Genomic DNA, 24,144 nt, shown 5'->3' with positions numbered 1-24,144 from the left:
TGACAATTCAGGTTACTGCATTAAACTGAATTATACTTTGGCACCAATATAAGTGCCTTTTTAACTTGGAGCTATATGAATAAAATTAAATTGAATTCAGTTAATCCATTCTTGACTTTTAATAAAAACCTTAAAACTACAATGGAAGTTCAATTTAATCCCCTCTCTCATATAGAAACTACAGAAAATTGTTATTATTTATGATAAATCTGACCACTTGCTTTGAAACAATATCACCAGTTCATCAGCTGGCATGTGTCAGTTTTGCTGACTCATTATTTTCCATGATCAAACCACATCCTTCGAACTCAGCGTATAAAGCTATGCATCAAAGTACATTTCATGGCATTCGACATCTAATCAAAGAGGGGTAAGACAAAATGTTCTGCCTGAAGAATTTAGGTCTTTTAATCTCATGTTTGATTTTCTTCATCATCCAGTCAAGTGAGTAATATTTTCTATTGCACATTCATTCATTACACAGAATGCAAGGGCATTACTTTCAGTATTACAAAGCCGCTGGCATTTCTTGTGTTTTACTCATCTGTTCCTTCTTTCATTTTTAAGTTCTTGACTTGATTATCTTGTGATTTTGTTATTTAAGTGAATATTTTCTTTTAATTTTAAGGTCATGGTTCTGAGATTATTGGAGGGAAAGAAGTCAGGCCACACTCCCTGAGTTTCATGGCTTACTTGAAAAGTAAAAAATCTTTCTGTGGGGGGATATTAATCCATCCACAATGGGTCCTGACTGCTGCCCACTGCACTAAGTACAGAATTACTCTTCTGACATCAAATCAAAATATATTAATATTTTTAACAGACTGTGAAAAATAACACATTGTGTGGTTTTTTTTATACATTTTTACAATATATACATAATAATATAAAATAATATATACATATACATATATAACATATGTATACATATAAAATACTGTCAGTAATCCTTTCACTGATACTGTGAGTACAAACATGCTAAAACTTCACGTCTTCAGTGTAAATAATTTACATAATTACTTATCATGTTAATAGTAGGCACAATCAAATCAGCATCTAGAAGACCAGACACCAACGAGGGAGGATAAGAAGGACAGACGCAACAACATTGTCATCCCCTATGTAGCCGGTGTATCAGAAAAACCTGGAGAGTTTTCTCCAAGCATGACATCCCGGTGCATTTCAGACCCAGCAACACGCTCAGACAAAAACTGGTTCACCCGAAAGACAAAACGCCAAAACACAGACTTAACAATGTGGTGTATGCTGTACAGTGCAGCGAGGAATGCCCAGACCTCTACATTGGAGAGACCAAACAGCCACTTCACAAGCGCATGGCACAACACAGAAGAGCCACCTCCACAGGACAAGACTCAGCAGTCCATCTGCATCTTAAGGATAAAGGACACTCTTTCGAGGATGCCAATGTTCACATTTTGGACAGAGAGGACAGATGGTTTGAAAGAGGAGTGAAAGAAGCCATCTATGTCCACTGTGAGCGACCATCTTTGAACAGAGGCGGGGGTTTACGACACCAACTCTCTGCCATCTATAATCCAGTTTTGAGATCCCTTCCCAGACGCCTTAACGCCCACTCACATCCTGGGCCATCTGACCTCAGGAATTCGCATGATAAGGTGGGGCCAGGTTTCACAATGAACACACCCGAAACTCTGGCTGATTGGGACCCACACCCAGTTTCACACCTTGGCTCAGGCGATTAGAGGATCATCAGGGGGTCCTTTTGTCCCTCTGTGGGGGGATACTCCCACTAGGTTTATATCTGGGACTCTCCACCATTTGACCTTAGAACTGAAGAAGCTTCTCGGATGAGAGGTGAAACGTCTTCAAGTAACTTAAAGAAGTCCAGACGCTTTTCTTTGCAAGCTCCTTTGACTACGATGACCTGGATGACTGAGAACCTTCACAGACAAATCAGCATCTCCTTAAAAATGTATTTGAATAAACTCATGGCGGAAGCGACCACATTTCAGTGTTGCTTTTATTACTCTCGGTTCCTGTCACTTTTCACACCCTGCTTCAGCTTTTCACCTCGCAGTTGCTCACTTCCCCTACAACAACTAAGAAAGGACCTAGTTCACCCTTTTAAAGCAGGCGCAGCATGATCGCTGATGACGCTCAGGTGCGTCCACCTCGCCCCACTACAGCATTGCTTTTAAAAATCCCTCAGATTTTTCTGCTGTTTTTAAGGAAAAGCCTGTAAGACACGAGTATGTTTGACGGCTTTGCACATTAATGAAAATAGAGGTTGATAACGCTCCAAAAAAATGACAATAGACAAAATCTGTTCATATTCTAGCCATCATCACCCTACACCCATGAAAGTAATTTTTCAGTAAAACCCATAACGCAACCACCTCTAATAATATGCATATAACAAAATATAGAGTTAATTTATCTTTGTTTTACGTAGTCCTCCCCTATGAAGCTTTTATATATGTTAACTTTACTCTGTATTTTTTTCTTTTACAGTATTAGTGAGGTGATCCTGGGAGCACACTCCATCAAGAAAGAGGAAAAAGATTCGAAACAATTCCGAGAGGTTAAGAAACAATTTCCTCATCCTGACTTTTGTAGTATATTAAAGGGCAATGACCTCATGTTGCTCAAGGTAAGGTCAATATTCACTGTACAATTCACAATACTAAATGAAGCAAAGATGCAACCCTGTAATTTAAACGCTTTTTCAAGAAAACCCACTTAGAGGAATTTGTTTAAAATGGGGCAGTAAATTAAAATGCACATTTTTTTAGAGCTTTTAATCACATGAGATTTGATGTAGTATTACATGTTTTTTATGTTACATAAAACATTTCTATTTGTGAAAAGACAATTGAAATATGTAACAATATGAATAATATGAAATGTTAGGCAGCTCAGGACCTAACATTTACTTTTCTTCTTTTCTTTACTTACTCTTCTTACATAGTTGAAACATGTTTTTTAAAGTCAAAACATTGTAAACTAGTACTGACCAATGAGTAATAACTGACTGTTAAAAATTAGCAATCTGTTTATTAACTGACTCTCATTTGGTGTTGGCTCGCTGCAGTCCAGTATCACGACACTACACTCACTGTTGAAATTACCAGCTAATTATATTTAAAGTATTGATTAATTTTATCTTTAGGGATTTTCTATCTTAGCTCTCAGCCATGTTGCTAGCATCATGCTTTATCCCCTGTTCCTCTGGCACTTTCCTGCTTAGTGTGCCACACTACTAGTTTTAGTAATAATGACACTTATAGGAAGTGTAACCTAGTTTGGGGGTGAGCTGCTCCAAGTGCTCCAATTACCTCATGGACAACTTTTGAATCAACCTCCACATCTTCTGTAGTTCCTCTCTCGGCCCTTGGTATTTCCCAAGCTTCCCATGTTCCTTCTTCCTGATGTTGCTATCACTTGATATAGCTACATCTATCACTACAGCCTTCTTTCTTTACTTAGTCCCACAGGATCTTAGCTTGGTCATTCTTAACCACCCTAGAGGGTGTATTCCATTTTGACCTTGGGACATCCAGGCCATACTCAGCACAAATATTCCTGTATATTAAGCCAGCGGCTTAGTTAGGGCATTCCATGTATGCACCCTGCTGTTATGTTCTGTCTTATTTACTTACTTTATAGCAAACTATATAAACACAATACATAGATAATCATTATCAATATGTAAAGCTTCTTTTTTTCAGCTTAACAATCCAGTGATGGAAACCAAAACAGTGACATTTCTCAAGCTGGGCAAAACTCTCAAAGACCCTGCAGCTGGCAGCAACTGTCTGGTGGCTGGATGGGGAAAAACTGAAAAGAAGAATAGGTCGGATGTCTTGTTGTCTGTCAATGTGACTGTGATTGACAGAAAGAAGTGCAACTCTCGTGGTTATTACAACCGCAACCCTGTTATTACCAGTGACATGATATGTGCTGGTTCAAATGGAAATGCTAAGGCTAGCACATGTATTGTAAGTATATATTAGTATGTTGCATTGTAATATGAAATTGTAAATTGCAATAAAGCGCAAGACCTTTTTGGCTTTTTTAAATGTCCAGATTAGTTAAAACACCCCCCAAAAATGTCAAACATTTGTTCTTGCTGCAGGGGGATTCAGGAGGGCCACTGCTGTGCAATAAAGAGCTGGTTGGAGTCACTTCTTTTGGACCTGTAGTGTGTGGCGAGATAAATGAACCTGCAGTCTTCTCATTTCTCTCCAAAAAACAACTCAAGTGGATCAAAAAAACAATGAAGTCATCTGAATTTTAAGGAATCCACAGGAATCAGTCCACACAATTTAATGAACACGAGCATCTTTGTAATCTTCCTTGTTAAATCTGTTACCGCTGTTCCTGTAGACCACTGACTTGAGCATTATTAATGTTATCATTTCATTCTTTTACATTTTTATTCTTGATCTCTGCACATATATGACAGATCCTTATTATTGTTAGTCCTTATCACTGCACAAACGTTTCCTTTTCTTTGTTTTTCAATCAAACTTAATTTGTCATTTTCCAAGTAACCCCAAGAATATGAGTACTCCTGTTTGCTGCAGATGAAGGCTACCGCTGCAATAAAAGCATACAAATGTTTTTTTGTTTTGTTTTTTTAATGTACATACAAAACTCATGAAAGTAAATCAACAAAGTGAAATTATTCACCAGCTCCTGTTTTATATACTGAAACTGAAACTGAGGCTTGTGAACAGATTTTTTTTGATGTAGATAAATTACTGAGCATGCTTTCTTATTTGTTCATTTTTCATTCTGATTACTTGTGCTCAGAAACCACTGACCAATCTTTTTCCACACTTTACTTTTTTATTTTACTTTTAGATAATTCAGTCCTGGGCCACTTCTCCTGTTACAGAGCTGTGGTTATATGGTTATATAAAACTGCTTGATAAGCTAAAACAAAACTAAAAAATTGAATAACCTTGTAAAGTAGCTGGGATAGGCTCCAGCCACCCCGCAACCCTGACAAGGATAAGCGGAAGAGAATGGATGGATGGATGGATGGACCTTGTAATGTTGAAGGAAAAAGGCAACCATATCTATGAAATTCCATCATGCCTTTTATTTGAGCTCTATTGTAATTCATCCACAGGGATTATTTGCTGGACAGTGTGTGTGATAACGTCATGTAGAAGAAGAAGGACATGGTACATCATGCTCCACAAAACAATAGTAACCAGCTACAGTGTATCCGAAAAGCATTCACAGTGCTTCACTTGTTCCACATTTTGGCTACGTTCACACTGCAGGTCTTAATGCTCAATTCCGATTTTTTGATCAAATTCGATCTTTTTGTCTGGTTGTTCACACTACAAATAAAATGTGACAGCAAACGCTCTCTAGTGTGAACGGTTCACGGCCTTCAAAGCGCAAAAGAAGACGTCACATACAACGCGCTCTGTTTACGAAAGTAAAAATGGCGGCTACAAAGCTAGTAGGTGTTGTTGCAGCAGTCTATAGATTTCTGCACAGTCGTAACCGACAAATTAATTAGAGAAAGAAGGAGACTGAGAAAAAAGAGAGCCTGTGCTTTAACAATGGCTGCCATGCTTTCTTGTTTGTCTTCTCCAGTGCTGATAATTGGCGTCTGTCTTGTGTCAGTGACGTAAAAGACCGATTTAATGCGATATGACCATTCAAACAGCAGTCGCTTTCTAAAACATCAGATATTTATCGGATTCAGTACCACGTACCAAAGTGACCTAGGTTGGATTTGAAAATATCGGATTTGTGCTGTTCAAACTGTCATACCAAAAAAGTCAGATTTGATGCTCTTTAGCCTGCAGTGTGAACGTAGCCTTTGTCATGTTAGAGCCATATTCCAAAATGGATCAAATTCATTTTTTCCCAGGATTCTACACACAGTACTCCATCATGAAAAAGGGGACAAACTTTGCTTGAAATTCTTGCAAATGTATTAAAATAAAAAACAAAAATATATCATGCATTTAAGTATTCACAGTTGTTGCTCGATACTTTGTTGAAGCACCTTTGGCAGGAAATATATCCTGAAGTAATTTTGAGTAAGATGCTGCAAGCTTGGCATACTTGTTATTGGGCAGTTTCTCACATTTTTGTATGCAGAACCTGTCAAACTCCATCAGGCTGGATGGGGAGTGTTGGTCCACAGCCATTTTCTGTTTTCTTCAGAGATATTAAATCAGGCTCAAGTCTGGGCTCTGGCTGGGCCACTAAAGACATTCACAGAGTGGTCCCTAAGCCAATCCTCTGTTATCCTGGCTGTGTGCTTTGGTTCGTTGTCCTGTTGGAATATGAACCCTCCCCAAAGTCCAAAGTACAGTGCTATGGAGCAGGTTATCATCAAGGATGTCTTTGTATATTGCTGATTTTATCTTTGCCTTGATCCTAACTAGTCTCCCACTTTTTTTCCTTTTACAGAGGAATGTAGGAATGGTATTGGCCATGGTATTGGCCAGGTGATGAGCAGTACCTGTTTTCTTCCAAACATGATGCTTGGCATTCAGCCCAGTTTCAGCCCAGTCTTTGTTTCATTAGACCAGATGTGGTCTTTTTTGATAATTCGATGGTCTAAAGCACCCGAAGGACTCTAGTGAAGGTGAGTCCTTCGGTGAGCCTCCCGGGCTTGTTTGGGTAGCTGTGGTGGTATTCTCTGACCATGGAAGGGTCCAGAATGCAGACTGAGGCATCCAAAATCTCTCTTCTGGACCCCTCAAAATCCACAAGATACTGATATTGATATTGAAGGCTCTTTACTACAATTGCTTGTATGTGTATATGCACTCTTTATAATTGTCAGGGATCTGGGTCTGAGGGATCCAGGGTCCTTGAGCAGTGTGGACTCATTATCATTATTATTATTATTATTGTGTGTTTTAGCTGCACTGAGCTGCTGGCTGTGTCCCAAGTTGTAGGAATAGGCAGGTGTGTGTTGGGATGTTCATAGGGGGAGCTATTTAAGAGTATGATGGAGCTCCCTCTGGCGTGGGATTATTGCGTGAGACTCCAAGTCAGTCTTCAAGTCAGTGTTGAAGACTAGTTATGTGGTGTCTTGATGGCTGCTTCTATTGTGTCTCAGGAGGAGCGCAGAACGCCAGATAGCAGCAGGCATGGGGAATGCAGAGACACGGGAGTGGAGAGCACAGAACACGGATGTTTTGGGAGAAGACACGACACGGGAGTCAGGGGAGCGCATGGGGATTTATTCTGTGGATTATTTACTGCACTATAAATAAACGCACTGTTCAGCATAAGGAGTCCGGCATTTGGGTCCTCATTCCCCACTTCCCCGACTGTGACAATAATTATTTATTTATTTTCTCCTCCTGTTCTCCCTCTTTTTTAAATACCAGCTTTACCACAGAAGAGAGTTGAATACATCCATTATTTTCTATCCTATTCTGTCCTTGTCTTGTTTTTTTAAAATAATATTAAAATACAAATATTAACAATGATATGATTCTTTTTTCTGTGATAATGAATTTTTTAAAAGACGTAACGTAAACTTCACAAAAAGCAAACCTCAAATGTTTTACTGAGTTTTTGTTTTACACAGTTCCAGAGCATTGTTTGCAATTATTCACTATGTCATGGTTTTATGATTTCAACATGTCTGTGAACAGTGTGTCTTTTTTCATTGTTTATTCTGCAAATCATTTTTTCTTCTGGTTAATAAGATGACATTTTAGAAAGCAAATGTGAAAGTGTCAGTGACTTACTGACATATCTGCACCCAGTGACAACGTTCTCTGAATCACGTAAAGAAACCCACCATCACACAGTAAATAAACAACATGGTCATTATTTGTGGTAAATTCAACCAGAGTTCTTGAAATGATGTAAGCTTGAAGCAGTACATTTCTTTTGCAGCCAGACCACATCCTTTCAGCTCAACATAAGTTGTGCATTACAGCTATGATCAAGGTTTCAGTGCATTCAGCATCTGATAAGGAGAGGTAAGAAGAAATGTTCTGCCTGAGAGATTTCAGTCTTTTCATCACATGTGTGATTCTCTTCATCATCCAGTCTGGTGAGCAGTGTTTTCTCTTGAATTTGCTTTTTGCTCCATTATGTAAACATGCACAATGCAAACTCACATTACTGAGGTCTTTTAGTCTTACAAAGCAGTTTGTTCAGGTGCAGTGTGCTTCTTTCTTTTGCTCATCTGTTCTTGACTTCAACATCCAGTGACTGGACATTTTTATTTTGTTTTAGGTCATGGTTCTGAGATCATTGGAGGGAAAGAAGTAAAGCCACACTCGCTGCCTTTTATGGCTCTGCTGGAGCGTGATGGACCAATGTGTGGAGGAATATTAATTGATCCAACATGGGTCCTGACTGCTGCTCACTGTCCGAAGTAGGAAACTAAATCGTACTTTTATTACAATTTTCAAGCTTTAAAACGTTAAAATGCAATTTAATACAATTGTTTTGTGTATATGCCAGTCAACAGTATATTTATTATTCTGATACTTATGGACTTTATTTACAAAAGATAACATGTTTGCCGTATCTGGCTTTCATTATGGAAACACACACACACATTCGGTATATCTACCTTTTAAATAAACAGTTGATCTCTTACTGAACTATCAGTATGTTTTATATACTGAAACTGAAACTGAGGCTTGTGAACAGATTTTTTTTGATGTAGATAAATTACTGAGCATGCTTTCTTATTTGTTCATTTTTCATTCTGATTACTTGTGCTCAGAAACCACTGACCAATCTTTTTCCACACTTTACTTTTTTATTTTACTTTTAGATAATTCAGTCCTGGGCCACTTCTCCTGTTACAGAGCTGTGGTTATATGGTTATATAAAACTGCTTGATAAGCTAAAACAAAACTAAAAAATTGAATAACCTTGTAAAGTAGCTGGGATAGGCTCCAGCCACCCCGCAACCCTGACAAGGATAAGCGGAAGAGAATGGATGGATGGATGGATGGACCTTGTAATGTTGAAGGAAAAAGGCAACCATATCTATGAAATTCCATCATGCCTTTTATTTGAGCTCTATTGTAATTCATCCACAGGGATTATTTGCTGGACAGTGTGTGTGATAACGTCATGTAGAAGAAGAAGGACATGGTACATCATGCTCCACAAAACAATAGTAACCAGCTACAGTGTATCCGAAAAGCATTCACAGTGCTTCACTTGTTCCACATTTTGGCTACGTTCACACTGCAGGTCTTAATGCTCAATTCCGATTTTTTGATCAAATTCGATCTTTTTGTCTGGTTGTTCACACTACAAATAAAATGTGACAGCAAACGCTCTCTAGTGTGAACGGTTCACGGCCTTCAAAGCGCAAAAGAAGACGTCACATACAACGCGCTCTGTTTACGAAAGTAAAAATGGCGGCTACAAAGCTAGTAGGTGTTGTTGCAGCAGTCTATAGATTTCTGCACAGTCGTAACCGACAAATTAATTAGAGAAAGAAGGAGACTGAGAAAAAAGAGAGCCTGTGCTTTAACAATGGCTGCCATGCTTTCTTGTTTGTCTTCTCCAGTGCTGATAATTGGCGTCTGTCTTGTGTCAGTGACGTAAAAGACCGATTTAATGCGATATGACCATTCAAACAGCAGTCGCTTTCTAAAACATCAGATATTTATCGGATTCAGTACCACGTACCAAAGTGACCTAGGTTGGATTTGAAAATATCGGATTTGTGCTGTTCAAACTGTCATACCAAAAAAGTCAGATTTGATGCTCTTTAGCCTGCAGTGTGAACGTAGCCTTTGTCATGTTAGAGCCATATTCCAAAATGGATCAAATTCATTTTTTCCCAGGATTCTACACACAGTACTCCATCATGAAAAAGGGGACAAACTTTGCTTGAAATTCTTGCAAATGTATTAAAATAAAAAACAAAAATATATCATGCATTTAAGTATTCACAGTTGTTGCTCGATACTTTGTTGAAGCACCTTTGGCAGGAAATATATCCTGAAGTAATTTTGAGTAAGATGCTGCAAGCTTGGCATACTTGTTATTGGGCAGTTTCTCACATTTTTGTATGCAGAACCTGTCAAACTCCATCAGGCTGGATGGGGAGTGTTGGTCCACAGCCATTTTCTGTTTTCTTCAGAGATATTAAATCAGGCTCAAGTCTGGGCTCTGGCTGGGCCACTAAAGACATTCACAGAGTGGTCCCTAAGCCAATCCTCTGTTATCCTGGCTGTGTGCTTTGGTTCGTTGTCCTGTTGGAATATGAACCCTCCCCAAAGTCCAAAGTACAGTGCTATGGAGCAGGTTATCATCAAGGATGTCTTTGTATATTGCTGATTTTATCTTTGCCTTGATCCTAACTAGTCTCCCACTTTTTTTCCTTTTACAGAGGAATGTAGGAATGGTATTGGCCATGGTATTGGCCAGGTGATGAGCAGTACCTGTTTTCTTCCAAACATGATGCTTGGCATTCAGCCCAGTTTCAGCCCAGTCTTTGTTTCATTAGACCAGATGTGGTCTTTTTTGATAATTCGATGGTCTAAAGCACCCGAAGGACTCTAGTGAAGGTGAGTCCTTCGGTGAGCCTCCCGGGCTTGTTTGGGTAGCTGTGGTGGTATTCTCTGACCATGGAAGGGTCCAGAATGCAGACTGAGGCATCCAAAATCTCTCTTCTGGACCCCTCAAAATCCACAAGATACTGATATTGATATTGAAGGCTCTTTACTACAATTGCTTGTATGTGTATATGCACTCTTTATAATTGTCAGGGATCTGGGTCTGAGGGATCCAGGGTCCTTGAGCAGTGTGGACTCATTATCATTATTATTATTATTATTGTGTGTTTTAGCTGCACTGAGCTGCTGGCTGTGTCCCAAGTTGTAGGAATAGGCAGGTGTGTGTTGGGATGTTCATAGGGGGAGCTATTTAAGAGTATGATGGAGCTCCCTCTGGCGTGGGATTATTGCGTGAGACTCCAAGTCAGTCTTCAAGTCAGTGTTGAAGACTAGTTATGTGGTGTCTTGATGGCTGCTTCTATTGTGTCTCAGGAGGAGCGCAGAACGCCAGATAGCAGCAGGCATGGGGAATGCAGAGACACGGGAGTGGAGAGCACAGAACACGGATGTTTTGGGAGAAGACACGACACGGGAGTCAGGGGAGCGCATGGGGATTTATTCTGTGGATTATTTACTGCACTATAAATAAACGCACTGTTCAGCATAAGGAGTCCGGCATTTGGGTCCTCATTCCCCACTTCCCCGACTGTGACAATAATTATTTATTTATTTTCTCCTCCTGTTCTCCCTCTTTTTTAAATACCAGCTTTACCACAGAAGAGAGTTGAATACATCCATTATTTTCTATCCTATTCTGTCCTTGTCTTGTTTTTTTAAAATAATATTAAAATACAAATATTAACAATGATATGATTCTTTTTTCTGTGATAATGAATTTTTTAAAAGACGTAACGTAAACTTCACAAAAAGCAAACCTCAAATGTTTTACTGAGTTTTTGTTTTACACAGTTCCAGAGCATTGTTTGCAATTATTCACTATGTCATGGTTTTATGATTTCAACATGTCTGTGAACAGTGTGTCTTTTTTCATTGTTTATTCTGCAAATCATTTTTTCTTCTGGTTAATAAGATGACATTTTAGAAAGCAAATGTGAAAGTGTCAGTGACTTACTGACATATCTGCACCCAGTGACAACGTTCTCTGAATCACGTAAAGAAACCCACCATCACACAGTAAATAAACAACATGGTCATTATTTGTGGTAAATTCAACCAGAGTTCTTGAAATGATGTAAGCTTGAAGCAGTACATTTCTTTTGCAGCCAGACCACATCCTTTCAGCTCAACATAAGTTGTGCATTACAGCTATGATCAAGGTTTCAGTGCATTCAGCATCTGATAAGGAGAGGTAAGAAGAAATGTTCTGCCTGAGAGATTTCAGTCTTTTCATCACATGTGTGATTCTCTTCATCATCCAGTCTGGTGAGCAGTGTTTTCTCTTGAATTTGCTTTTTGCTCCATTATGTAAACATGCACAATGCAAACTCACATTACTGAGGTCTTTTAGTCTTACAAAGCAGTTTGTTCAGGTGCAGTGTGCTTCTTTCTTTTGCTCATCTGTTCTTGACTTCAACATCCAGTGACTGGACATTTTTATTTTGTTTTAGGTCATGGTTCTGAGATCATTGGAGGGAAAGAAGTAAAGCCACACTCGCTGCCTTTTATGGCTCTGCTGGAGCGTGATGGACCAATGTGTGGAGGAATATTAATTGATCCAACATGGGTCCTGACTGCTGCTCACTGTCCGAAGTAGGAAACTAAATCGTACTTTTATTACAATTTTCAAGCTTTAAAACGTTAAAATGCAATTTAATACAATTGTTTTGTGTATATGCCAGTCAACAGTATATTTATTATTCTGATACTTATGGACTTTATTTACAAAAGATAACATGTTTGCCGTATCTGGCTTTCATTATGGAAACACACACACACATTCGGTATATCTACCTTTTAAATAAACAGTTGATCTCTTACTGAACTATCAGACCTTTTTTAAAAAGACACACACACATACACATGCAGACACACACTGAGTTACAGAATTATGACAGATTTTCTGATGACATCATATTTACTCTGTTTGGCTTATGTGACCAGTGTGTCTACAGTATTATAGATGAAAGATATAGAAACTGTAGAGCTAATGTCCATACTTTGAGGTTTATTTTTATCAACAGCATAGTATTAAACAATCTCATTTTACACATTTTACAAAAATAGATCTTTCACAGAGATCCTGTAAGGAATTTTATTTATAAAGCAATAACAACCAAACAATGATCTATAAATCTTTATTAACCTGTTCTATAAACAAACTATCATCACCACAAAGTGTTGTTGATGTTTTTTTCTCTTCCAGTATAAGTACGGTGATCCTGGGAGTGCATTCCATCGAGAAAAAGAAAAAGAAAGAGACACGTTTAAGGCAGGTCCGAAAGGTTCAGAAATGTGTTCGTCATCCCAGCTTTTCTGAAGAAAAAAAAGTCAATGACCTCATGTTGCTGAAGGTAAGGTGATAATTGAATGTCCAACAGTGAGCAAAGCAAAGATGCAGCAATGTGAATTAAAAAGGAATCTAAAATAACATATCTGAAGCTTCAGATAAGAAATGGTCTAAATCAAACAAAATCAAAATCAAGTCTCTTTTCTTCTTTTTCAGTTGCTGTTTATTCAAAATGCTGCTAATCAAACACTTTGTGTGCCTGTTATACTCTTCCAAGGCTCTCGCATGTCCCTATGTTGTTTTAACAATATCAACGCTTTTAGTAGCTGTAATTAAGGTTCATTGCAAACACTGTAATTTATTCTAATCTGTTCTGTGACTGATTCTGAGTATCAGACAAATTTTGATCTTCAACCTTCAAAGCCCTCATGCTATTGTAGACACTTTGATGCTACTCAGAAAAGTAAACAGGGTATTGAATTCTTAATCTGGCCATTGCATAGACTGCATGCTTTTCAAGTGGTTACCTGAAAGTATCCAGTCATACTCAAGCCCCTTAAGGTCAAAAAATGGAAAAACTTAACATTTTTCACTGACTCTGGCTGGTTAAATTCATGTCACTAAATTCACAATTAACCCCCTCTTTACTTTTAAGGTTAGTCTTAAAGCTTTCCTTTTTGATAAAGCTTAAAAGATCACGTTGACTCCTTGAAGCAAATTGTAGAGAAATGAGGCTTCGGTTTTTGCATTACTGCATATAGTTCTTTTATTAAGAAAAATCTTTGTAAAGATACGTATACACAATTTATATCCTATGTTATGTTTCTTTTTAATCTTTAAGCTTAATGAACCAGTGCAGGAAACCAAAACTGTGAAATGTCTCCAGCTACATAAACATGTCAAAGACCCTGCAGCTGGCAGCAAATGTCTGGTGGCTGGATGGGGACTAACTAAAAAAAACAAACCATCAGATGTCCTTATGTCTGCCAATGTGACTGTGATCGACAGAGAGACATGCTGTTAGGATGCCTGGGTCGTTGACCCAGGGTTTTTGAGTTTATTATTTATTTATTATTTCTAGTCTTTGGGTTTTTGTTAGAGTCATGTCTTATGGTTTGTCTCTGTGTATCCTTAGTTGCTATATCCCCGTGTCCAGTCAGTGTCTTTGTCTGCCCTGGTCCCATGTCTCTGTTCCCTCTGTTGCAGTGCGTGCGAGTCTGTGTCTGTTTCCTGTTTTTTGAAGGTCCTTGTCTGAGGTTAATGTATCTGGTTTCGCTTCCCCTTGTCTCGTTAGGCCTGATTTGCCCCAGCTGTGTTTCCCTCCTGTTACCCATTCCCTGATTGCTCCCTCTGTGTATTTAAGCCTTGTGTTCCTCTGTGTCTGTGTCGCGATCTACCGTTTACTTAGCTGTGTGTTCTGTCAGTCCTCTGGTTTAAGTTTATTTTGATTTTTTCCAGTTATGTTATTTTTGAGTTTTACATTAAAGCTGTTTTGAGTTCACGACTGTCTCCGGAGTCTGCACCTTGGGTCCTATTCCTGTCTGCACACAGCCACACATAGCACATGCAACTCTTATTATTATACTGTTATCACCAGTGACATGATATGTGCTGGTTCAACTGGCAAAAAAAAGGTTGATGCCTGTCGAGTAAGTATATAGAGTGTGTGTGTATTTTTATTAGTTCTCTGAATTAAACAGGCATTCAGCTCAACACTCTTGGCTTTTTCACATCCACAAGTAGTCAAAGAATGACTACCATGTATTTGTTCTTCCTGCAGGGGGATTCAGGAGGGCCACTGTTGTGCAATGGGGTGCTGGTTGGAGCTACTTCTTTTGGAAAGACGTGTGAGAGTAAAAAGAATGCACCGGGAGTCTATGCATTTGTCTCAAACAAACAACTCAGCTGGATCAAAGAAACAATGAAGTCGGCCTGATGGTGGAATTGAACTCAGGACCTTCTTGCTGTGCGGCAACAGTGCTAACCACCGTGCCACCTCAATAATTTTATAATAGATAATATATTTTATTTCTCTCCTTTCTAAAACATCTGACACTGCTTTTCTGAAAAAAGTACTTTACACCAGTTGCAAATCATGTTATTATGCACATGTTCTCTTGTGAATGTGTGTAAATGGTTGTCTGACTCTCTAAGTTAGCTCTGCAACAGGCTGGTGACCTGTCTAGGGTGTACCCCTCCTCTTGTCTTATGCAAGCCTTAAAGTTGGATAAGTGGAAGAGAATGGAAGGATTGTTTCCTTCAAAAGAAAATTACAGTAATGCCAACAAGAATATGAGAGTATACCAAAGTATGTTGCACTAAACACTGTCATGGTCCTGGGTCTAGTGTCCCAGTGTTTATGTTTTTGAATATTAATATTCTGTGATTTAGTCTTTTGTATTTCTAGCTCCCTTGGTTATTCTTTAGTATTTTGGTGATTTCTAGTCTTTAGGTTTTGTTACTGTGCCTCGCCTGTGTTCCTTGTGTTATGTCTCGTCATTCTGGTTTCTATGGTGTTGTTCCTGTGTTAGCGTTTGCTGTTTTGCTTCCTCCCTGCCTCATGTGTGTGATTAATCCCAGCTGTGTTTCCCTCCTGGTCCTCATTCCCTAGTTACCCCTCTATGTATTTAGTCCTCCATCTTCCTCTGTCTGTTGTCGGTTCGTCTGCTTCTCTTTCCAGGTTTTGTATTTCATGTAGTGTTTTGTGTTTAGCTTTCCCAGTTTAGTTTTTGTTAGTCTCCTTCTTGCCTTTGGTTTGTCATGTTTTGTTCTGCTTTTTCAAGCAGAACAAGTAACAACACTGGGAACAGTAAAAAAACAAAACAAACAAAAAAAGAACCACATAGTGTTTTCAATGGGAGAAACGTTTCATCACTCATCCAAGTGACTTCTTCGGTCTCAGTTTACTGCAGGTTTCCCCAACCTTATAAACACTACCTTTCCATAATGGCTGAAACTAGCACCACTGAATGAGCAATGGGCTGGGATTTCAGTTCCTTGATCATTAATAGGCAAATTGTCATGAACATTGATCCAAGCACACTAATCAAAGACCAGTGATCAATGGCCATGAGTACCATTCATAGAAAGTTGAATTCCTGCCTGTCCAGGATATGTATGTCCTCATCGTTGAAAGAGTGGCCACTAGCCTGTAGGTGTGAATAGACTACGGAGACCTGGGGTGATGAGTTAGCTCTTCTGTGTTCTGCCATCCGCTTCGGTTGTTTGGTTTTTAACAGCGTACACTACATTACTCTGATTGTGTCGAGGGACCCGATCCTTTGGGTGGACCAGTTTTTGGTGCAGCGTGTTTTGGGATTTAAAAGAAACAGAGACGCAGTGTTTAGAAAAACTGTCTCAACTGTTCCAATACTCCTGACACATAAAGGATCTATAGGTTTTCACTTAGCCAGCAGTCGTCCTTCTCTCCTGAATCGCCTGGAGACAAGTTAGTGAAGCCCCAGCTCTAAGCAGTTACGTTGTTTCCTCATGAGCACCCCACTGATCTGCCTGTTTTGTGGTTTATCCAGGTTTTGGAGTGGAACAATTGTGGAATTGTGTGTTGGACTGCTTACTTGTCACAGATCACGAGTCGAGTAGGAGTCGTAAACTTCAAGCAGCAGCTTTATTTGCTGAAAAAAAAGATACTTCATAAAACAAACTTTCAAAAAACAAACCAAAACCCCGAACAGGGAAACACAGAATTAAACACTTGGAAACGAGGAGCATGGAACATACTGGCATACAAATGCTACAATTATTACTATTATGATTTCTTTCCACGGTGCTGTCAGACAACATGGATGTTCTTTTTAAAATGAAAGGCAATGCAGGTTCCAGGTTCTTTTTTGCAGATATTATGTATTATTCCTACAAATCTAATTGTTTTTTTCATATTAAATTATTATCCTCAATTTCATAGGATTTAAGAAACGTACAGTAATTGGAACACTTTCAAAACAAAACTATCATTCTGTTTTTAACTACTAAGTGCCATATGTGAGTCAGAGAGAATGAATTTTACAGAGAACTGTAGAACTAAGGTTAGATTTACTGTCAGAGGATGAGATATAGCAGTGCCAGATATTAGAGCAGGAAGGTCAGATCTCAGAAAGCATACCAAAATTTGAGGAACCTGAGTGGACCACACCCACCATTATCAATTATGGATGAACAACTATGTGTAACATAGTTTTTCCATTACAATGTGTTGAAGCCACCTTGCTTCACCCTATCACGTGACCCATTGAGCCACATGACCCATGATGTGAGTAGGAATTGAGACACCTGGGAAGGGATCTCATGACAGCATTGTAGGTGGCAGACAGATGGTGTCATAAGCCACCTCCTCTGTTCATAGACAGTTGTTCACAGTGGACATAGATGACTTCTTACATTATTCTTTCAGAGGTCAGCACTCCTTGCAGTAGTTGTGTTGGGGAGTTTTGTCCTCGATGAACCAATTTTTGTCTGAAGGCATGGCTGGGTCTGAAGAGCACTGAGATGTTGTGTTTGGAGAAATTGGGGAGCCCATGGCACATCCATGTTTTTGTTTGTAGAAATCCTCATTGTATTTAAAAATTTCAATAAGAAGGGCTTATTAGAAGGAAGTGGACATGATTTATTGATATAAAGAATTCAAATAGAGGTTTTTGGTGGTTAGATTATGATGGCCCACAAAATCTCAGCAGTGATATGGATTACAGCAGGAACCCCCGACCCCCGTAGTGATGGGATTTCCGGCTCTTTTTAGAGAACCGGCTCTTTCGGCTCGCCTCACTAAAAAGAGCCGGCTCTTTCGGCTCCGAACCGGCTCTTCAGGTTGTTTTGTTGCTTTAATTAATTTATTATTAACAATAATATAAAATTATGCACAAAAGGAATTACTAATGTAAAAAAAAAAAGTGGTTTTATTTATATATGTTTATATATAAATATATGCGCTGGCCCCTAGAGACAAAACACGTACAAACTCCAAAAAGCACATACAAACTCCAAAACACATTTTTCTAGCATGAACTGAACTTCCAAAACAGAGCTACCTAGATCACTTAAATTACACAATTCAAAGCATGAAAGCATATGTGTATTGTTTGTGTATTTATACACAAGCATTCATATATAGTCAAATAATTAAAAAAAAAAAGTTCATTTACCTGTTATTACCACACACCAAATCCGGTCGTTGGTACTTGGTGGCTTGTGTAGCCACTAGGTAACAAAAGCTCAACACTGCCCCTAGCATCCTGGAGCACTTCTGTTGTGTTTTGTACGTGTTTTGAGTTTTTATGTGCTTCTGAGTTTTTACGTGTTTTGGAGTTTGTACGTGCTTTGAAGTTTGTACGTGTTTTTACGTGTTTTGGAGTTTTTACCTGTTTTGGAGTTTTTACCTGTTTTTACGTGTTTTGGAGTTTGTACGTGCTTCAGGGTTTGTACGTGCTTCAGAGTTTGTACGTGATTTGAAGTTTGTATGTGCTTTGTCTGTAGGGGCCACCATAAATATACTTTTATTTATTCACTCCACATAAAATGTAATAAATAAATCATATAATACAAAAACCAACTATTCACATTTCAACTTTTAACTACTTAAATTGTCATCCTCCTTCCCGTCCATTTCGTCTTCTTTCTCTCTCTGTTTAAACACCTCGTACAGCATCTCCCTCTGCTCTGATTGCAGAGCTACACACAGGACCTGGTATGCATCAGTGAGCCGCTCGCTCACCGTATCAAACTCTTCTCCGTGGCTGCCCGATTTCAGGATGCGCTCCACCAAGTTGGCTGCAGTGTATTTTTCAATTAGCTTCTGTGCTGAATCCAGAGTTAGGGTCAGCTCCCCGAGGGCTTTCTCTACCTGTGGAGAGAACTCTGTGATCCACTTCACCACATCCTCGAAGGCTTTGACTCGGACCGAAATCCGCTGGCAGCGCTTTTTGTTGGCCTTCACCTTTTTAGCCAGTTTGTAGATGTTTGTGGCAGCGGAAAAGAAGGACTTTACCGTTTCCATGATGAGCTAAAGAGACAGAGAGGACAGTTTATAACAGGAAATGCAACACATCCCTCCCTCACCTAGGAAGTGATCACTTTAATGTTTGCTGAAGTTAAATCGTTAAAAGCAACGGCAGAATTCAGGGTTGCGTTCATCAAGGAAAGTGACCGTTTCTCCCCCAACCGGTCGCGGCAGATGGCCCCGCCCCTCCCACAGTCTGGTTCTGCCCGAGGTTCATTCCTGTTAAAAGGGAGTTTTTCCTTCCTGCTGTTGCTAAGTGTTTGCTCATGGGAGGGTTATCTAATTGTTGTGATTTTTAACTTAAAGACAACTCAAAGGAATGGGACTAAACTACGGTGGTATGGCGTTATTTTTGTGCCACTATTCTGAGCGCACGTAAAATAATTTTGAGCGCACATAAAAAAAAGTTTGCAGGTGCAAGTGTTGTATTTTGAGGATAAATTTATTTTGAGCGAAGAAAAGCTGAATTTGAGTGAACAAAATTCATTGCTGCGTGCAAAAAATGTATTTCCGTGTTTGCTATTATCCATACACACACACAATAGCAGCCCCTCTCGCTCAGTTTTTGCATTTGCGCCCGCTCGCAATGTGTTGCTCACACTCTCAACATTTCTGCCCGTGCGCACTCAACTCTTTCTGTACACCGTTATATTTGTGCCACAAAATCAGCCAATCACAGACTTGGATGCAAAAAAATCTGATTGGCTGTTCTGGTCACCAATCAGCTCGAAATGAGGAAATGCAATATCCCAGAATCCATTTCATCCAAAACTCAAACGAGGCAGTGGCGGAGGAACACAGAGTGGCGGAGTTTGAAATATTACTCTTTCTGGGTCACAAAATAAACTTTTAAGATATTTTCATGCGAGAATGGTGCTGTGTAAACTTCAAATATCTGCTCGATTCATCAAGACATCACATATTTGCAAAAGTGCTCTAACGTTTTCGGAGATGCCTGTTACCCACCGGCTGACCGGGTGGGAACTTGGGTTAAACATAATATATAAGGCTGAACTGACAAAAAAATCACGGACTACACCACCAGGTATTATAGGAAAAACCATAAAGCTTTTGAACTAAAACAAACGCTGTTGTGCCAGTGATGTACACTGTCTTGTTGGTATACAGGGAGTGCAGAATTATTAGGCAAATGAGTATTTTGTCCACACCATCCTCTGCATGCATGTTGTCTTACTCCGAGCTGTATAGGCTCGAAAGCCTACTACCAATTAAGCATATTAGGTGATGTGCATCTCTGTAATGAGAAGGGGTGTGGTCTAATGACATCAACACCGTATATCAGGTGTGCATAATTATTAGGCAACGTCCTTTCCTTTGGCAAAATGGGTCAAAAGAAGGACTTGACAGGCTCAGAAAAGTCAAAAATAGTGAGATATCTTGCAGAGGGATGCAGCAGTCTCAAAATTGCAAAGCTTCTGAAGCGTGATCATCGAACAATCAAGCGTTTCATTCAAAATAGTCAACAGGGTCACAAGAAGCGTGTGGAAAAACCAAGGTGCAAAATAACTGCCCATGAACTGAGAAAAGTCAAGCGTGCAGTTGTCAAGATGCCACTTGCCACCAGTTTGGCCATATTTCAGAGCTGCAACATCACTGGAGTGCCCAAAAGCACAAGGTGTGCAATACTGAGAGACATGGCCAAGGTAAGAAAGGCTGAAAGACGACCACCACTGAACAAGACACACAAGCTGAAACGTCAAGACTGGGCCAAGAAATATCTCAAGACTGATTTTTCTAAGGTTTTATGGACTGATGAAATGAGAGTGAGTCTTGATGGGCCAGATGGATGGGCCCGTGACTGGATTGGTAAAGGGCAGAGAGCTCCAGTCCGACTCAGACGCCAGCAAGGTGGAGGTGGAGTACTGGTTTGGGCTGGTATCATCAAAGATGAGCTTGTGGGGCCTTTTCGGGTTGAGGATGGAGTCAAGCTCAACTCCCAGTCCTACTGCCAGTTTCTGGAAGACACCTTCTTCAAGCAGTGGTACAGGAAGAAGTCTGCATCCTTCAAGAAAAACATGATTTTCATGCAGGACAATGCTCCATCACACGCGTCCAAGTACTCCACAGCGTGGCTGGCAAGAAAGGGTATAAAAGAAGAAAAACTAATGACATGGCCTCCTTGTTCACCTGATCTGAACCCCATTGAGAACCTGTGGTCCATCATCAAATGTGAGATTTACAAGGAGGGAAAACAGTACACCTCTCTGAACAGTGTCTGGGAGGATGTGGTTACTGCTGCACGCAATGTTGATGGTGAACAGATCAAAACACTGACAGAATCCATGGATGGCAGGCTTTTGAGTGTCCTTGCAAAGAAAGGTGGCTATATTGGTCGCTGATTTGTTTTTGTTTTGTTTGTGAATGTCAGAAATGTATATTTGTGAATGTGGAGATGTTATATTTGTTTCATAGGTAAAAATAAATCATTGAAATGGGTATATATTTGTTTTTTGTTAAGTTGCCTAATAATTATGCACAGTAATAGTCACCTGCACACACAGATATCCCCCTAAAATAGCTAAAACTAAAAACAAACTAAAAACTACTTCCAAAAACATTCAGCTTTGATATTAATGAGTTTTGTGGGTTCATTGAGAACATGGTTGTTGTTCAATAATAAAATTATTCCTCAAAAATACAACTTGCCTAATAATTCTGCACTCCCTGTATATGTATGAGTTTTATCACCTTCATGTTTCCAAACCGATATCATGACCAGCAGCTTTTACAGCTGTGGCTCCAGCAAACATCAGCTGATACTAGAAATTAATTTTAAATAAATTTAACAACAGCTTATCAAGCTTGAACGTGCTGCTGTTGTTGTTTAGCGCAACATCCACTGGTTTCCTCTTTCTGGCGCAAAGTGGGAGATAAACAAACAAGAGAGACGATCAGCTGATCATTGATCAGTTTCATGATTGAAGTAGCAACAGGAGAGGGAGGGAGGGAGAATGAGGGGAGAAGAGGCAGCTGTGCAACGTAAAGACAGAATAACTCCAGCTTTGTGTCTTTTTTTCATTCTAGCTGAAGTACGGGACGAATCGCGTTCCTTTCCCCCTCAGTACGGATGTATTGTAATTGGTCCAGCCCAGAGTTGATCATGACCAATTGGCTAATCCACCACCTTTCATTGTTTATACCGTTACAAAAACAAACAAACATAAAAGACATGTCAGACGTCTCTCACGGAGTCCTTTAGTGCTGCAGGCAGGCAACTTCAGTTTTTTTATTTCTATATGATGAACCCTGCATTATTAAGTGATAAGAACGAGTAATCTGATGTCCTGTAATCATTATGATGCTATAATTTGAGATACAATAAATAAAATGAGTTTTTGTACAAAGTATCGGTATCGGATCAGTATCGTCGATACCACCACCGATGAATATATTATTCGATGATTACTACTTGGTATCGGATCGGAAAGAAAATCAGTGGTATCGCACATCACTAGTCCTGACAGCTGCCCACTGCAATAAGTAGGAACACTTACTTTTCTTAAACTTTCAAATCAAAATATTGCAATAGTTATGTTTAACTGACTGTGTGAAAGATAATACATAAAGAGATTTAACAAGAGATCACAAAGAAAAGGCCTGTAAGAAATTACTTGATCTGACAGCTTGGCAGATTAATGAAAACAGAGGTCGATTACACTCCAAGAAATGACAAAAACCATTTCTAATCTAGCTTTCAAAATGTTCATAAATATGTATAAAAGGTGCCTTTTAAACAACAAACACACAAATAATCCTCTTTAAAGGTATTTTATGTTGCCCTTGCTTCAAAACTGGAACAAGAAAGTAGACATTAAAATGTGTCAGTTTATTTTATCCAGAACCTTTTCAAGCATCATATAAAATGTTTTATTATAATTATTAATATAAAACCGCTTAATAAATGGAGGGGATGAATATACAACATTTAAAACACTGGGAAATGAGTTATTGTTCATTTTTTATTTATAGTTTGTCCATTTTATTGTATGTTGTAACTTCACAGAGTATTTTGTTTGCACTAGTCATTGTCCGAGAGACAAAATTGCACTCAGTTACAGAATAACAGACATCACAGCTACATACACATGAAATATGTAATAGATTCCATAATCTTAAGACATTTTTTAATGTTGAAATTTTCATTCAGCTGCGGGAAAATATCTTGAAATTCATTTAAGGCTCAATAACAGCACGGGTGAAATTTTCCACATATAATGAGGCAACTATCATTATTTTATGATTTTACACACTCCTGACCTATTACCATTTTATATACATGAACTGTTTTTGGTTACAGTATGACTCTAGTGATCCTGGGAGCGCACTCCATCAGGAAAGTGGAAGTTGATTCTTGGATGCATCCTTGTTCCGACACACCTGAATCAAATGAATGGCTTGTGTTCAGGCCTTTGCCAAACTTGATTTCATGCTAAAGAGGTAATCCAATCATTTTATTCAGCTGTGTTGGAGTAGAGATGCATCTAAAAGCTGCAAGCCAGTAGCTCTTGAGGATTGGAGTTGGACACCCCTGCATTAGAGCAACAAGGTGAAAATTCAGAAGGAGGATGTACCAGCTTTTGAGGACCCTGAGAAGGCTCCTCAAAAGCTGATATGTCCTCTGAGCTTTCACCTTCCTGCTCTGATGTCTGTTCTCCCTTCACCTCAACCCCTAACAGTAGGAAGACTGACTCCCCTATTGTAGTTTCTTTCTCCTTTTCTCCCTAATCTCCGATTTCCTGAAGTATGGACATAAGGGCAATCGTGTCTCAAGAGTTGGGAGGTCGCCTTGTAATCGGAAGGTTGCCGGTTCAAGCCCCGGCTCGGACAGTCTCGGCCGTTGTGTCCTTGGGCAAGACACTTCACCCATTGCCTACTGGTGGTGGTCAGAGGGCCTGGTGGCGCCAGTGTCTGGCAGCCTCGCCTTTGTCAGTGCGCCCCAGGGTGGCTGTGGCTACAATGTAGCTTGCCATCACCTGTGCATGAATGGGTGGATGACTGGATGTGTAAAGCGCTTTGGGGTCCTTAGGGACTATTAAAGCGCTATACAAATACAGGCCATTTACCATTGGTTGAAAATGTGAGGTAAATCCTGCTGTCCACTACAAAGGACAATGAATAAGTTTTGTAAGGGT

At 39.4% G+C, this 24,144-nt stretch overlaps 2 protein-coding genes across 2 annotated transcripts; both read left to right on the top strand.

Moving 5' to 3' along the window:
• The first annotated feature begins 380 nt into the window (after window positions 1–380).
• On the top strand, window positions 381–4,305 carry LOC146376473 (granzyme A-like). Its single transcript, XM_084946432.1, has 5 exons — window positions 381–444; window positions 629–770; window positions 2,494–2,632; window positions 3,711–3,980; window positions 4,118–4,305. Exons 1-5 carry the CDS (start codon window positions 381–383, stop codon window positions 4,277–4,279), a joined length of 777 nt encoding a protein of 258 aa, XP_084802558.1. The 3' UTR covers window positions 4,280–4,305.
• A 609-nt stretch (window positions 4,306–4,914) lies between these two features.
• Window positions 4,915–15,026, top strand: LOC146376472 (granzyme A-like). Its single transcript, XM_084946433.1, has 8 exons — window positions 4,915–8,035; window positions 8,221–8,362; window positions 11,007–11,957; window positions 12,143–12,284; window positions 12,898–13,045; window positions 13,823–13,995; window positions 14,546–14,630; window positions 14,762–15,026. The coding sequence occupies exons 3-8, from the start codon at window positions 11,894–11,896 to the stop codon at window positions 14,915–14,917; spliced, it is 768 nt and encodes a 255-aa protein (XP_084802559.1). The 5' UTR covers window positions 4,915–8,035; window positions 8,221–8,362; window positions 11,007–11,893; the 3' UTR covers window positions 14,918–15,026.
• Window positions 15,027–24,144: the final 9,118 nt, after the last annotated feature.

The sequence above is a fragment of the Perissodus microlepis genome, chromosome 12 (assembly GCF_051167445.1).
Source record: "Perissodus microlepis isolate ML-2025 ecotype Zambia chromosome 12, ASM5116744v1, whole genome shotgun sequence".
Classification (NCBI taxonomy): Eukaryota; Metazoa; Chordata; class Actinopteri; order Cichliformes; family Cichlidae; genus Perissodus; species Perissodus microlepis.
This window is presented reverse-complemented; position numbering and strand designations above follow the sequence as displayed.